General features: G+C 43.2%; 1 protein-coding gene across 1 annotated transcript in view; it reads right to left on the bottom strand.

Moving 5' to 3' along the window:
• Positions 1 to 111: 111 nt before the first annotated feature.
• The window catches only part of CMTR1 (cap methyltransferase 1), a 28,587-nt gene continuing 15,141 nt past the window's right edge, over positions 112 to 13,557 (bottom strand). The window contains exons 12-24 of the mRNA XM_057370880.1: positions 13,080 to 13,212; positions 11,687 to 11,866; positions 11,201 to 11,257; positions 10,193 to 10,250; positions 9,471 to 9,539; positions 9,177 to 9,308; positions 8,554 to 8,676; positions 7,772 to 7,863; positions 7,072 to 7,140; positions 5,621 to 5,668; positions 4,956 to 5,068; positions 4,296 to 4,404; positions 112 to 2,567 (exon numbers count right to left, since the gene is read on the bottom strand). Of these exons, the coding sequence (XP_057226863.1) occupies positions 2,435 to 2,567; positions 4,296 to 4,404; positions 4,956 to 5,068; positions 5,621 to 5,668; positions 7,072 to 7,140; positions 7,772 to 7,863; positions 8,554 to 8,676; positions 9,177 to 9,308; positions 9,471 to 9,539; positions 10,193 to 10,250; positions 11,201 to 11,257; positions 11,687 to 11,866; positions 13,080 to 13,212 (1,316 nt within the window). The 3' untranslated portion in view covers positions 112 to 2,434. The remainder of the gene's footprint in view (positions 2,568 to 4,295; positions 4,405 to 4,955; positions 5,069 to 5,620; positions 5,669 to 7,071; positions 7,141 to 7,771; positions 7,864 to 8,553; positions 8,677 to 9,176; positions 9,309 to 9,470; positions 9,540 to 10,192; positions 10,251 to 11,200; positions 11,258 to 11,686; positions 11,867 to 13,079; positions 13,213 to 13,557) is intronic.

Below are 13,557 nucleotides of genomic sequence, written 5' to 3'. Positions count from 1 at the left end.
CTTTAAAAGGGACTGCCTTGAAAATTTAACACTGCTGCGTATTTTGTGTTGCCACACTGACACATACTGCTGGCCAGAATTTTATGGGAACAAAGTAAAGAAGCACTGCTGTGAACTAAAGGGCTGTATTGGTAATAGAACATGAAAGCAGAGAAGTCAACACAAAATGATACAAAGCTTAATAGCAATACATTGTGCAATTAACATACATAAACACTCCCTTCAGCAAAACTTTCCTCACCTCCCCTTCTCAACATAATCCCTTAGCAGGGAAGCAAGTAGCCTGGTGGCTCATGCTTGYCTTATTGAAGGGAGATTCAGAATCAAAGTTCAGTGCATCAAAAATAAAAGCAAATTAAAATGAGGAACTAGAGACAACTGATTAAACAAAGTATCTATTCCTAAAAGCTAGCCTGCAGATTTACCAGATTTTTCTTATACCTTCCAAGGCCTACAGTCATCCTGGTTTACTCCCTAATGACTCTTGTCTCTGCCAACCCACAGGAGTCAAAGCCCTAACTGAGGGTGCAACACTCCACAAAGGAGCCTGGCAGAGGGAGCATCATGTGTTGCTGGCTGGCATTGGAATAGCCTCAAGGCAGTTCACAGAGGTCCTCAACTCAAATTGCTGGTTGGTTTAAAAAGCCAAGTGTACATAGGTCTGGACACCAGAGCTTAAGGTACTTTATTGCCCACTGGGAGAGATTCCTCTTCATCCCTCATGAAAGTGCCTTTGCCAAGACAAAGCTACCAATGACACATTTCTTGTTTAATGGGAAGGGCTACCATTTCTTTCATACACGTTTTACCAATGTTTGAGAGTAGAGAGGGTCTACAGATCARCCAGGAAGATGCATTAACAGCCTGCAGTCCTTCAACTGCTTTGAYAGACCTGTGTCTGAGTGTAAATTTTTATGTTTTGCTGCACTGGCTTGTTCAAATCATTCATATGGATGTGGAGAGAAAGATCCAGTCTAAACAATTGCTAAAGACTCTAGAACTATAGCTTTCCTTAAGGCACAGTTCAGACAAACCCCTAAATCACTTTTCTCCCTACTGCCAACCTGTGTTTAAAAACAAGCCAAGAACAAACAAAAATCAAAACAAAAAAAGGGGCTATCTTGCTGCTTGTTCAAAAGCATTCAACTTGCTGCTTGTTCAAAAGCATTCAACTATGTGTTATTTTCTGATTTATGTGGAAGACTTGGCAAAGTGCCATGGAAGCCAGAAGTGAGGGCAAAACATTCAACAGAAGCCAACTTCGAGCCTGGCACAGAAGTGCATGGAGAAATGCCATACTSAGAGTTTCCCAGCTCTGTGCCTTCACCTCAGATGCAGTTCCAAAGCCAAATGAGATACAGAGGACTTCAAAGCCACTCTGACATTTAAAAAGGGAAATCTGGTAACCTTTCCATTGGACAGAGTCAAGGGACAGGATTTCTTCTGATTAACCAACATGGTTAAAGTAGAGATATCTTTTTACTGAAGCCCTGGGTCTTTTTATCTAAGTTAGGCAATTTCCATCATTTCTTCCAAAGACTCCAGCATCCATCCTAGCTTTCCTATGTCTTCCATCCCACATCCTTTCCTCCCTRAAGGTTTAAGTAATAATGTCGAGTACCAAGAATCAAAGCGCCTTGGTCTCAAATACCATGAAGCACGTATACCAACCATGGTACATTTTCACAAATTACCCCCAGGATGCTGGCTTGGGATCAGTCACTAACCTGGAGAGGGGAAATCCTTGTCATGTGTGTGAGCACATCAAAACTGTGCCAGGAACTCTACTCATCACTGGCATTGGCCTTTGTCCAACAGGATACCATCACRTAAGAATTGCCAGTAGCTAGCTGAATGCCTTGATAAGCAGAAGTGTTGGAGACACCGACAAGAATATGTAACTTCTGTCCCAAAGCTCGCCAAAGAGTTCACACCCTCCRCTGGATGCCTTTGACAAGCCCAAGGAGACAGCTGCCAGGAAYGATGCAGGGCTGCTTCAATGTGCTTTTGCCCAGCTCTGCCATCAAAACATCTCTACTCCTTCCCACACTACAAAAGMAGCAGAAGCCTGGAGAGTTCTGGCACACACAGAGCTCCACAAACCTCGCTGGATGTTTGAACAGGAGCAAAGAAAGCTGCCAGACCCTTGGCCTCGTGCATGCAGTAGGTCAGGACAAAAGGACATTAGACCTCAGCTCCAGGAGTCACCTCAGATACTCCGGCAGCAGGTGCTACCTGGGCTGTACTCATATATACACTACCAGGGTAAAGCTTCATCCTTTGCCTTCTGCATACCACCCTCTGGTTTGATCATCTCCAGAAAATCAGCTCTGGAGAATACCAGGACAGAAGCTGTGGAGCYTTCCCAGTGTCATCAGTCCCTGAAGAATCCAAGCTGGGCTCAGTCCCCTCCTGCACTCTCAAGAGAGCAGGGTTAGGGGTAGTGTGCTTGGATGAAAGACAGGACAGTCTCCTTTGATAGCTTCTCTGGATCTTGTCTTTTCTGAGAGTCGTGCACTTTGACACCTTCCCCCCATTCCCAGAAGAGGCGGCTGWAATGGCAGACACTGTGGGCAGAGAGGAGAGCAAGATTAGTTTGGCAGAGAAGGGAAAGGAAAACACTTATCCCAGCCAGAGGCAACTGCCTTTGCAATGGGAGCAGTTGATACTTGAATAGGTGCCTTAGAAAAGACCAGTACACTCATTCATTCACCTTACAAACTCTGCAGCCCTCAAAGTACAGCAATGGCAAAGCCTAAGAGGTTTCCTGGAAACAAACTTCTTAATTCTAGCTTCACTCAAATTCAGTTCAATATTTGCTGGAAGGAGTTAGGTCACTAGGGGAAAAATACCTTCCCCCAAGTTTATCAGAGGATGGAACTGTCATTGCAGGCAATGGAAAGGCCTTAATGAAGAATTTASAAAGTCTGCCAGGAGCAGCAACCTAATCACTCACCACATACCTACTATAATCAGTAACAGCTGTCCTATGGAGCTTTGCAAACAAACAGCACTTCCCACTGTACAAAAGCAGCTAGGATCATTCCCTCTTTCCCCTCATGTGCAATAACTGAGYCCTGCTTAGCTGTTGAGAGTTCTGGCCCTACAATGCCATCTCCCACTCCATCCATCAAGGACAGCCCTCCCTCACTGTATCAACACAGTCCCAGCCATAATGAAATCAGAGTTGCTAATTACTGCCAACACAGCAACCCTTAGTTTTGTACAATTACTGACACTTAATATTCATAGCTTACTTAGTGCTTCTGTTCTAACAAAGCAGTACTAGCACAGTGACAAGAGCACATGTCAGTGGCTAATTATAGACATATTAGTACTCACTACACCACAACACATCCCTTCTGGCRTCCCACACATGCACTCCCTCCACCTCCTAAGATATTCCTGCAGGTCCATGCTGGCCTATTTCAGAGCACATAGGCAGAACTAACCCCACCCTGACACATGGAAGGAAAAAGCATCATGTGCCTCTCTTTTTAAACCTGTTCTGCCATTCACCATATTAAGGRAGGCTTAAGGATTCTTGAAAGCACTACTCTTTCAGATAAGGAGATTCAAAGGGACAAAATCAGAAGCCCTATTTCATATCAAGTTCTTGCTAGGAGGCACAGTCCTGGGTAACAGTGGTAGAGGGCAACTCTTGAGACTACCTGAGRGTAGGGTGTGCAGGCTCTACCCAGGAGCCCTGAGGTATCAGACTGAGTATCTGCTGTACTTAGGTAATTCCTTCAGCCAGTACCCAGTAGATACAGATGGTTTTCAGCAGCCACAGTGTTAATGACTGTCCAATGGTAAGCCACTCCATCCTTTCCCAAGGAGCTGCTGCTTTTCTCTCTCACTCTCTTTAAAAAAAAAAGCTCCAAGCTTCCCACAGAAGCTTGGGCTAAATGAACTGGGATTTGCTTTTAAATTAGTAATTTACAACCAAACATGTTAAATACAGAGATGCTGCAAACTAGAGTCGCTGGGCTCAAATTCTGCTTCCCTGTGTGCAGGAGGTCCAGTAACTGGTACTCTGCTGCAGATAGCAGAACAAAGTTGTGAGATGTTTGTTATTCATAGCCATTAATTACAAAATCCATGATTCCACATCAGCAGTTTCCTGAACGTCTGAGAAGGTGCCAGCTCCTGTAGCACACCCTGCTGGTGACGAGCTGTGCTTGCACTGCGAACGACTGCAAGGACATAGCACTCCTGAGCTGCCTTCCTACCCAGACACACACACACACGCAGATAGATACCTTTCCATAGCCTTAGCTCTGGCTTATACTCACTGAAAGGGTGCAATGGCTTCAGGAAGGAGGTTGTATGTCGCTACATTGGTCATTTTGTTGAAGAAGAATTTCTTCTTGAAGTTTTTGCTGTATGCCATTGTCCAGGGATCTAGTAGAAGGGTTACAGAAATCAGATAAAAAATAMAAGGGGAGAAAAATAATCACAGAAGAAATACATATACAGTGYAAGTAGGGAAGCAGAATCTGTAAGAATAAAGTGTGGTACTTCAATTACTCCTTTTTTTCCTTCCTTCTTCCAAGAAAACCTGCTTCCCAAGCTCTGCTCTAATCACCAAGAAAAACCCCATCTCACTGCATTTAGAAGTTGACATTTGAAACAGGGTATTTCCATGTYCTATTACTCTGGAAAATATCTTGATGAAAAATCATTACCTCCTTTAGAAAGAAGGTAATCAGTCATATAAATACATGGAATTACCCACACAATAGCTAATCAACCCACAACAGAAAAACCTACTATATAAACACTCTAAACTTTACCCAAATCTAAGCTACCCTCACTACATGCAAACAGTTAATCTCTAGCCACTGGAATACAGTCATTATTTTTTTACCAAGTTACAATGTGAGCCTGGTCAATACTTTTTACTTGGAGAGAAAAAGAAAAGTCCAGTGAGACTGGGGACTCTCTCCGCTTACCGTTCATAGTCCGTACGATGTAGAGTCCTGTRGGCACAAAGTGCCGGTCATCTCGGCCAGTGTACGACAGCCGGGGCATTCCCCCTGAGCTCTTGATGACTTTCATCTCTAACCTACATGTTGAGAGAAGGCAGTGATAGAGATTGTTTCTTCCTTTACCATGTGCTTGTGCACACATCGCACCACCTGACCCATTCTCCAGTGTGCCACAGTGAGAACTGACAGCACTGCACAGGACAGGACCAAATCATCACATCTTGAAGAATTCAGTTTCTTGCCTTCCCAGATGGGACAAGAGAAACCAGTCAGACCTGTCTAGATCAGGCTGAGAACTGAMTATTGTGGTAAAAAATCTGTGATGATCTACCATAATTAATCCAAATGGGGTTCCTATTTCAGGTGCAAATTCTGGGTCTTTCAAGCCACTGATACTTCTGCAACAAACTCAAATGCTGTTGCTACTCCAACTGTTACGAAGTCCATCGGCCACATCTATGGCACTAGAATGCAGCAGAATGATGCAGCATCTCAGGAACAGCARCCACCAGATGAACGAGCTCTAACAGCTCCTTTCTCCATGACTTCTCTAGCACAGATCAGAATATCTCTCCCAGTGACTGAAAACATCAGTGGGCCCTGACATTTTATTTGCACCAATTGCTTACCTCACAAAAATCTTGTCCATTTCTTCCAATCTGTATACTTCCTTCACTCTGGGAGAAAAGATGAACACATGTCAAAAAGTTTAAACTGCTTTTTTTCTGCCCAGCTACAGGGAACAGCCAAATGGTTGATTTTATACAGCATGAGGTAGAGTCACACACAATTGAAGTTCACYCTTCTCCTCTATCTTAGGCTTCAGTTCCTAGTTTTCCTGGTTTGAAAAAACCTGACACCTGCACACTCATGGTTGGCTTGCTCTAAGGCGCAGATAAGCATCCTTGCTGCTAAGGAAGTTRCGCATTTTTTCCTCAGGTTGACTATACAAGAAAGTAAAAACAGTGAAAGTCAGGTGCTTTTGTTTTCCCATCATATAAATTGACTAAGGTTGGTCCCAGGCTGGTTCTGCCCTCAGCATGCTGGCCACACACTAAAATTAAACAATGTGATCACCATTATTACCCTCAGAGATGCCAAAAAACTTGTTAGTTACTCTGAGGTAAAAAGAACTTTTTTTTTTTAATCAGTAGAAATTATCTTGAGTCATCATTCTATCATTACATCAAACTGATTTTGTTGTTCTGAGGCACAGAAAAACAATCAGTAAGTTTAAAAAGCATTGCCTCTGATTGGACACCTCAACCGCTCATTTCTCCACATACTGCTACAARCATCAGGCTTCAAGAGCACAGCAGGAACACTTTAAACACCTTTCCACAAGAGCAGCAAAAGACCCCTCTACAATCTATCTTCCCAGCTCTCCTTCTCACTTCACCTTCRGCCTTTCCCGACGTTTTGGGATCCTCCAGTTATTACAACTGTCTGTTATTAGGCTGAGATTCCACTCATCTTTCATTAAGCCATCAAGGACAACATTATCATTCCCTTCCTCCAGATTCTTTCATAACATTGCTGCACTTCTAGCTTCTGAATGAGAAGCTGTTTTGTCCATAGTACATATCTGATGCCCTCACAGTGTTGCTCTTATGCTCCACCACAGTAGAATTAATGAAATGGAATGCCAGGAGACAACCAAAGCTGAAGACCTGTGTCAGGAACTTTCCTGGGGGTTGTAAAAGCCTTGTCCTCATCAATGCTGGTCAGTACTGCATTTACTAACAGTCAGCACTGCTGTACTGCTGCTGACCCTTCAGGGCAGACAAGGACACAGAATTCTTTACAGTGATTAAGTTCACTRAGTGCTAGACATACAATCACACATATTTGAAATCAAAACCAGCCAATCCACCTATGATGAAAATGTGACTGACATGTGAAAGGAGGGCACAACTTCTCCACTAACAATATTTACCTTAAATATGTAAAAAGCTTTTAGCCTCTTTTCAAAGAACATAAGACAACTATAAATTTCAGCCTGAAATGTAATTCCCCTTCAGCTCCTCCAATGCTCTTGACACCAAAGYACACTAGGCTGAGGGAAGGAGGCGTCACTCACCGGATGGGGTTCATATCTGGCCGGCTGGGTTTAGAAACAGCTTTGACAAACTTCTCCGCCAGTCGAATCCTGAATGAACATGGAAAGAGAACCCACTAATTTAACAAGGTCTTTGACACAGCAGGTAGATAAAAGTGTCAGCAGAGTAACTGACTGACACCTCAGTMAATGCAGACTGCCTCCACTGCTAATCAAGTGGGTCTAGCAGGACTTCTTTTCACCCCACCCTCCCAATTTAGTGCCCAGTGATAYTGCCTATTATCCATTAGGAATGAATCTCCATAGCTTACTGTATAAACCTACATGATGTTGAACACTGATCTATTTATCAGGATAGCAGGACTAGCAGAGACTTAATGCCTCTGAGGAAGGAAATGGAGGGGCTTGTTGCTTCTCCCTCAGCCAGTTATCAGCTATGGTCATTTATATTCCCAGAATGGTCAGTTTATCCCAGCTGAGTGTGGCTCACSCCACATCAAGAAAGAAGCTAGACCTGCCCTCATTCACAGAGAAGATGCAATTGGRAAAGTCTAAATGTACTTCACTTCAGAGGAGCTTCATTCACAGTTCATCTTTATAGCAGTGTTTCASTTGAATACACTTGTCTTCCTGTGCTCAGCATTCTGCTTTTTGTTTGAACACTGTTTCCCAGTCACTCCTACTCATATACAAGAAAAAAGCTTCTCCAGATCCTACCTACCTCTGGTTGAAATGCTGTGCTCGAACATCATTGCCATTCAGCACCAARACATCAAGGATGTGGATGGCACTGATTTTTCGCTGGGCTTTCCCCTAAGGAGGGCAATACAGAGATTTATTATTCAGACTCTTGATATTTCAGTTTTGATTTATAGCCTGTTTCTTGACAGGACATCTCTTCTAGCAAGAAAGCACCTTTCCAGRTATTAGAAGCACACAAATTCCCTGCTGCCCATTACACAGCAATACACTGGTCCTTGGAGGATAGTCTRTCTCAAATACCCAGTTCTGTCTTAGGGGAGAGAGAAAGGGCAGAACCACAGCTGCCATTACCAGCTATCTGTGCCTTATCAGGTACCACAAAGCTCAGAGTRCTACAGCATATTGAGGTGCAAAAGGACAGGGAAGCTCCCAGGCAGCTGGCATTTTTCACCGTACACTGTGAATGTATCAYGAGGATATTCTCCCCACAGTCTGCAACCACTACTGAGCAATTATGTACCCAAACAGCCACAGACACATGAAGTCATGGTGGCAATGTCATCTGCAGCTCCACATAGAATAGCAACACATCAAACTGTTTTCAAAACAACGTTAAAAGTTTGTATCTCTAGAACCAGACAGGAAGAACTTAATTCCAAAATAGTTACTCTAAAGATCATTTACAAAGAAAACTTGGACCTGGCAAAGGCGRAACATTTATTCGTCAGTATCTTAGCAGAGATTAGGTGAAATTCATCTTTTTATTTGCAGCAGCTTGGTAAGGGAGAGATAGGCTCCTACCTCTCCTTTCAGCTCATGAACAATCTCCACAGAGAGAAGAGTATCTCGTGGCAGCTCAGTTTTCAAATCCAGCTTTGTCCAGCGATCTGACTGGCGACCACCCCAGGTGTAGATCTGTGATTTCTGTACATAAAGACAGAGTCATGCTCAGCCAAGACTTCCTGAGGGCAGGGGTGGAGGAGAGACCTCTGACTGCAGAGCTACCCTTTGACAATCTTTTTGTCTTGAGCTGTCACAGGCAGTTTCTTTGTCATAAGTTTTAAGGAAGAACCTTAACCTCTACAGCAAAGGAACAAAAACACCGATTCTCATCTGCCAATGACTTTTCACGCCCACACAAAGAAYCCAGAAATAGAACACCTTTAAAAGGACAGGGAAGATAATTAGAGACAGTAGCAGGAGTGCAGGTCTCTGTGTAGGCTGAGATTAGAAAAAAACAGGGTTAATTAGTGTGAAAAGCAGTGACATCAAGAGAAAGAAACATAAATAACTAGAAGTCTCAGGAACTGCTGGGGGGATTCTTTAAGGCCTTTAAGGACAATAAAGCATGGGGTGGAACTGCAAGGCAGAATAGTAGCATTGAAATGAATCAGCAAAACTCCCAGACTGTTCTTAGCACTTACCCCTAACCCCAAGAGGAACTTCTGCTCACTTCCAGACACCATACACCGGTAATCTAACACTTGGCGAATCTTCTCCAGTGTGCTGACATTCAGAGGAGTGGGTTTGTAACTGAAGGTATCAATGTCTGTGCCCTAAAGATCAAAGTATTGAAAAGGCAAGATAGACACAACAYATCAATAGGCAGATAAACATAACTWCYACATGAAACAATAACCCAGGACAGCTTCTTCCTTTCTTAATTCCAATGTGAAAAAGGTTAAATTTGTATGAAAGTACCCCAGGCAAGGTCTCACCTGGATCAGCTCAAAGAACTTGGACTTGGGATCTGAAGATGAAGGAGCAACACGAGCCTGATCAGGAATCTGAAAACAAATCCAAACAACTGATACTGAGTATTATTCTTCGGCACATTCAAAGGAACATTTCTGGTTCAATATAWGAAAAAACATCCTGCCCTGAAACTCCTACTCTTGGGATTCCAGATGAAGAAGAAATATCATGTGGCAAAAAAAAAAAATCTCATGTTTTGCAAATTTAATGTAGGTATACCAGATCTCACAGAAACCAACAGGCAACTCCAGAAAGATTTAGTCKAAACCTTTGATTTCATGCATGTTTTGATGAAATACCCTTTCATCAAAGACACACAATCAGCCTGGGAAACTGACTGCCATATYTATGGCCCCATGGCAGTCAAAAGCTCAGGAAACAGAAACTGCATACTCATTAAACAAGACCTTTTAGAGAGCTCTGCTGCTTGGGATCTAGATGCTGAGTTCTYTCTGTGTACAGTGAAATACTCTCAACTGCAAAGAAGCCTGCTCAGTTAAGCCATAAACAATAAATCAGGGACATCGTGTTTGATTACATAAACAGCTTGAAATGGTCTTTGACCTTCCCACAAGACAAGGTATTAAACCTCTGTCTAGAAAGTCCTATCTGTACTACAGCTCTGGTCTTGTTTCACTRCAGTAAGGACACCTTCACAATCTCCTTTGCTTGGTACCTTACTTACCCCCCAGAGCTGGAGACACTCCTTTCGGATTTCAGCCTGCCGTGGTTCAACCAGCGTTCTAAAGAAAGACAGCAGAGTGTTAAGATGGTGAAACCTCCTTGATTTTACAACACTGTGTATCCCAGCCCTATAAAATTTGGATCTTTCACAGCTGGCTTGGCAACAACAAACATGAACTGCTCCACAATAGATTGTACAGAAGAGGATGCTGCCTTCCCTCCCCGCCTTCCTCTCTTCATGTTTAGCTTTGCTTCATGGTCTGCACTACTAACTAGCAGCTATCACTCTGTTCCATTAAAGTATGCCTGGGTATAAATATTTTCAAAAAGTTATGTACTAGCATAAACTTACGCTAATTTCCAAGAACTGGGTACATAGCCCTACTTAAGACTAACAGTGAAGATCTGCTGAAGGCTATACAAAAAAACAATGAATGTTAGGATTAACTCTAAGACAATTCCTAACTACCAAACTCACTCAACTTTCCACCATGTATTATCTCTGAATTACACCTGAACAGAAAAACCATGGCAGGGAAACATTACAATGGCTTTAGTTTTATGCAAGAAATTAACATCAAGCTTTAGGTAATTCTAGGTCTGTAACTTAGATGCTTTGAATTGCCCCCAGAAAAACTAACAGCTATGAGCCACATTCAAGTTAGATGGTTACTGTTGAAATGAACATATCAAATGCAAGTTTCTTTTCTGCTTACATTCCTGCTAAGAAGCAAGCTCGCTTACAGTAACTGAAAATCATGTAATGCATGGAAGCCTTCTCAATAAGGGTGATAATCAATTTTCAGGACTCCTCCAGCCACCCACAGGTCTCTGCAAATAACTCAGGAAGAGACACAAACTAAGCTACCTAAAAGCACTTTTCATTTTCCTGGCTCCAAAGGCCAAGGCAAGTAYCAGCTCAAATCAAGAACATATTAAAGTACAGCAAAGCAATTCATTAATAGTAGGCTAATTCAGTCCTCACCAAAAGCCAGAGGAATATACTCACGTGTCTTGAACAAAAGCACGAATTTTGGCTAGTGCCTTTATCTGAACTTTGCAGTGGCTAAAAGAGAAGAGAAGTTTTGGTTAGGGAACAAAAGAATCACTACCAAGATTGTTCTTCTGTACTGTTCTATTGTACTGTTCCAAATAAGAAAGAGTGCTGGGACAACGGGGGAAAGCCAGTCTGATTCACAGAGCAGAGAGGCATCTTAGCCAACATGATTCAAGCTGACAGGAAGATCACTGGAACAAATTAGGCAGTACTTTCCTTTCTTGTCTACACAGTATTCAGAGGCCAAATAGTCACTAACAGTARTACAGCATTTCTGTCTGCACAGTCCCCCTGCTCTGCTCAGCCTCTCAGGGAACAAAAGCAGAGCAGTGTGGCAGCATCATCAAGTACCTCCATGAGTGCAGGAAGTTACAYCTGAAAGCCATGGTAAATTAATCTGCCCACCACCAGCAGCCCTCATCACTCATAGTCACTCACTTTTCATTGGACTGGACAATGTAATTGTAGAAGTCCTGGTTGTCTTTGATCACATTCAATGGGACAATAAGATTCACATCCACGTCAGAATTGCGCAGCTGGTTGAGTCTGATGTTCACTGTGAAGAGGTAATCCCGCACATCATCAATCCCTGACTTCAGGCCTTTGCACACCACATACCTGCAGAGCAAGGCAGAGAGATCAGGTGGGTTCAGTCATTTCACACAGCCAACTTTTCTGCCACACTCCCATTATATGGGCAGTTTCCCAAATCCCAAGGAACTCTTTGCATCTTCTTAGGGATATCCAGGAGGAATCTCACTGTATATTTTCCATGCTCTGGAAAGATGCGGAAATGCAGCCCTACATAAACACCCCACAGATGTCCCTCAAGTAGTAGATCAATTCTACTGAACTTGGCAGGTACAATGAAAACACACATAAGTAACACAGAATCCTAGAAYGGCTTGGGTTGGAAGGGACCTTAAAGATCATCCAGTTCCAACCCCCTSCCATGGACACGGACACCTTCCATTAAACCAGATTGCTCAGAGCCCCATCCAACCTGGCCTTGAACCTCCAGGGATGAGGCATCCACAGCTTCTCTGGGTAACCTCAYTGCAACAGTGCTCCAGTGTCTTACCATCCTCACTGTAAAGAGCTTCATTCTAATATCTAACCTAAACCTACTCTCCTTCAGTTTGAATCCATTCCCTCTTCTCTTGTCACTACACATTCTTTGCAGAAGTCCCTCTCCATCTTTCTTGTAGGCTCCCTTCAAATACTGGAAGCCCCCAATTAGGTTACCCCTAAGCCTTCTTTTTTTTCCAGGCTGAACAATCCAAATTCTCTCAGCTTTTCCTCATAGGAAAGGTGCTCCATCTTTCTAATCATGTCRGTACTCCTCCTCTGKACTTGCTCCAACAGGTCCAAAACCTTCCTGTACTAGGGAYGGACCCCAGAGCTGGATGCAGCACTCCAGGTGAGGTATCACRAGAGTAGAGTGGAGGGGCACAATCCCCTCCCTCCTCCTGCTGTCCATRCTGCTTTGGATGCAGCCCAGRACACAACTKGCATTCTGGGCTGTRAGCACACAGTGCCAGCSCATGTCCAACATCTCATATATCCTCTGGCTTCACTGAARCCATACTTGTTTCATGAAAAACAGGATTTGTTATATATCCAGTTCCACAGCTTCCTTCCCAGAAGGGCAATTTGGCAAATATCATCTTTACCTTGTCCATAATTTGCTAAACATCTAAAATGTTTCCTCCTCCAAGACAGCTGCTAATTGAGGCAGGTCACAAAGCTTCCACTAGGCTTACCCAATTCATCTATCACTGTATTTAGAGGATGGTTTTCTTTAGTAGACACTCATGCTCAAGCATCTCACCTCTCTGAGTTAGCAGGGCGGCTTGTCACAGGTTTAAAGATGCAAACTCTCTCAAAGCAGCAATATAGCAGATAAACAAGTCCCACACTGAATGGAGTAAACAGATCAAAGGTTTTGCAGACAAAATGTCCTCCTGGAAAAAAGAGGAAGTACACCAATGCCAGCAGATTATAAAGAAACAAGGACATACCAGGCACCTCAATCCTTCTGCAGAACTATTAACAGTTTTTTCRTACAATTAAACAGCATCTACAACAGTTATAAAATGGGCCAACAAGGCTTCACGAAACATCTTCCTTCTGTCTCTGCAGCAAAGAGAGAAAAGCATTCGCTTGACCGGAATCTAATCTGTATGTAGGMATCAACAAACCTTCTATCTAACCCCCATCCTTCCCTTCCAGGCCCAAACTGTGCCCTWTGGCATGGCAGCATGCTATCCCAAMRCCTTCAAGGAAGAGGARCCCCAATACATGCAACA

Source organism: Malurus melanocephalus, unplaced genomic scaffold, assembly GCF_030028575.1.
Source record: "Malurus melanocephalus ecotype Western Australia unplaced genomic scaffold, MMel_1.1 scaffold_5, whole genome shotgun sequence".
Classification (NCBI taxonomy): domain Eukaryota; kingdom Metazoa; phylum Chordata; class Aves; order Passeriformes; family Maluridae; genus Malurus; species Malurus melanocephalus.
The sequence above is the reverse complement of the archived record's forward strand: the minus strand, read 5'-3'. Positions and strand labels throughout refer to the sequence as shown.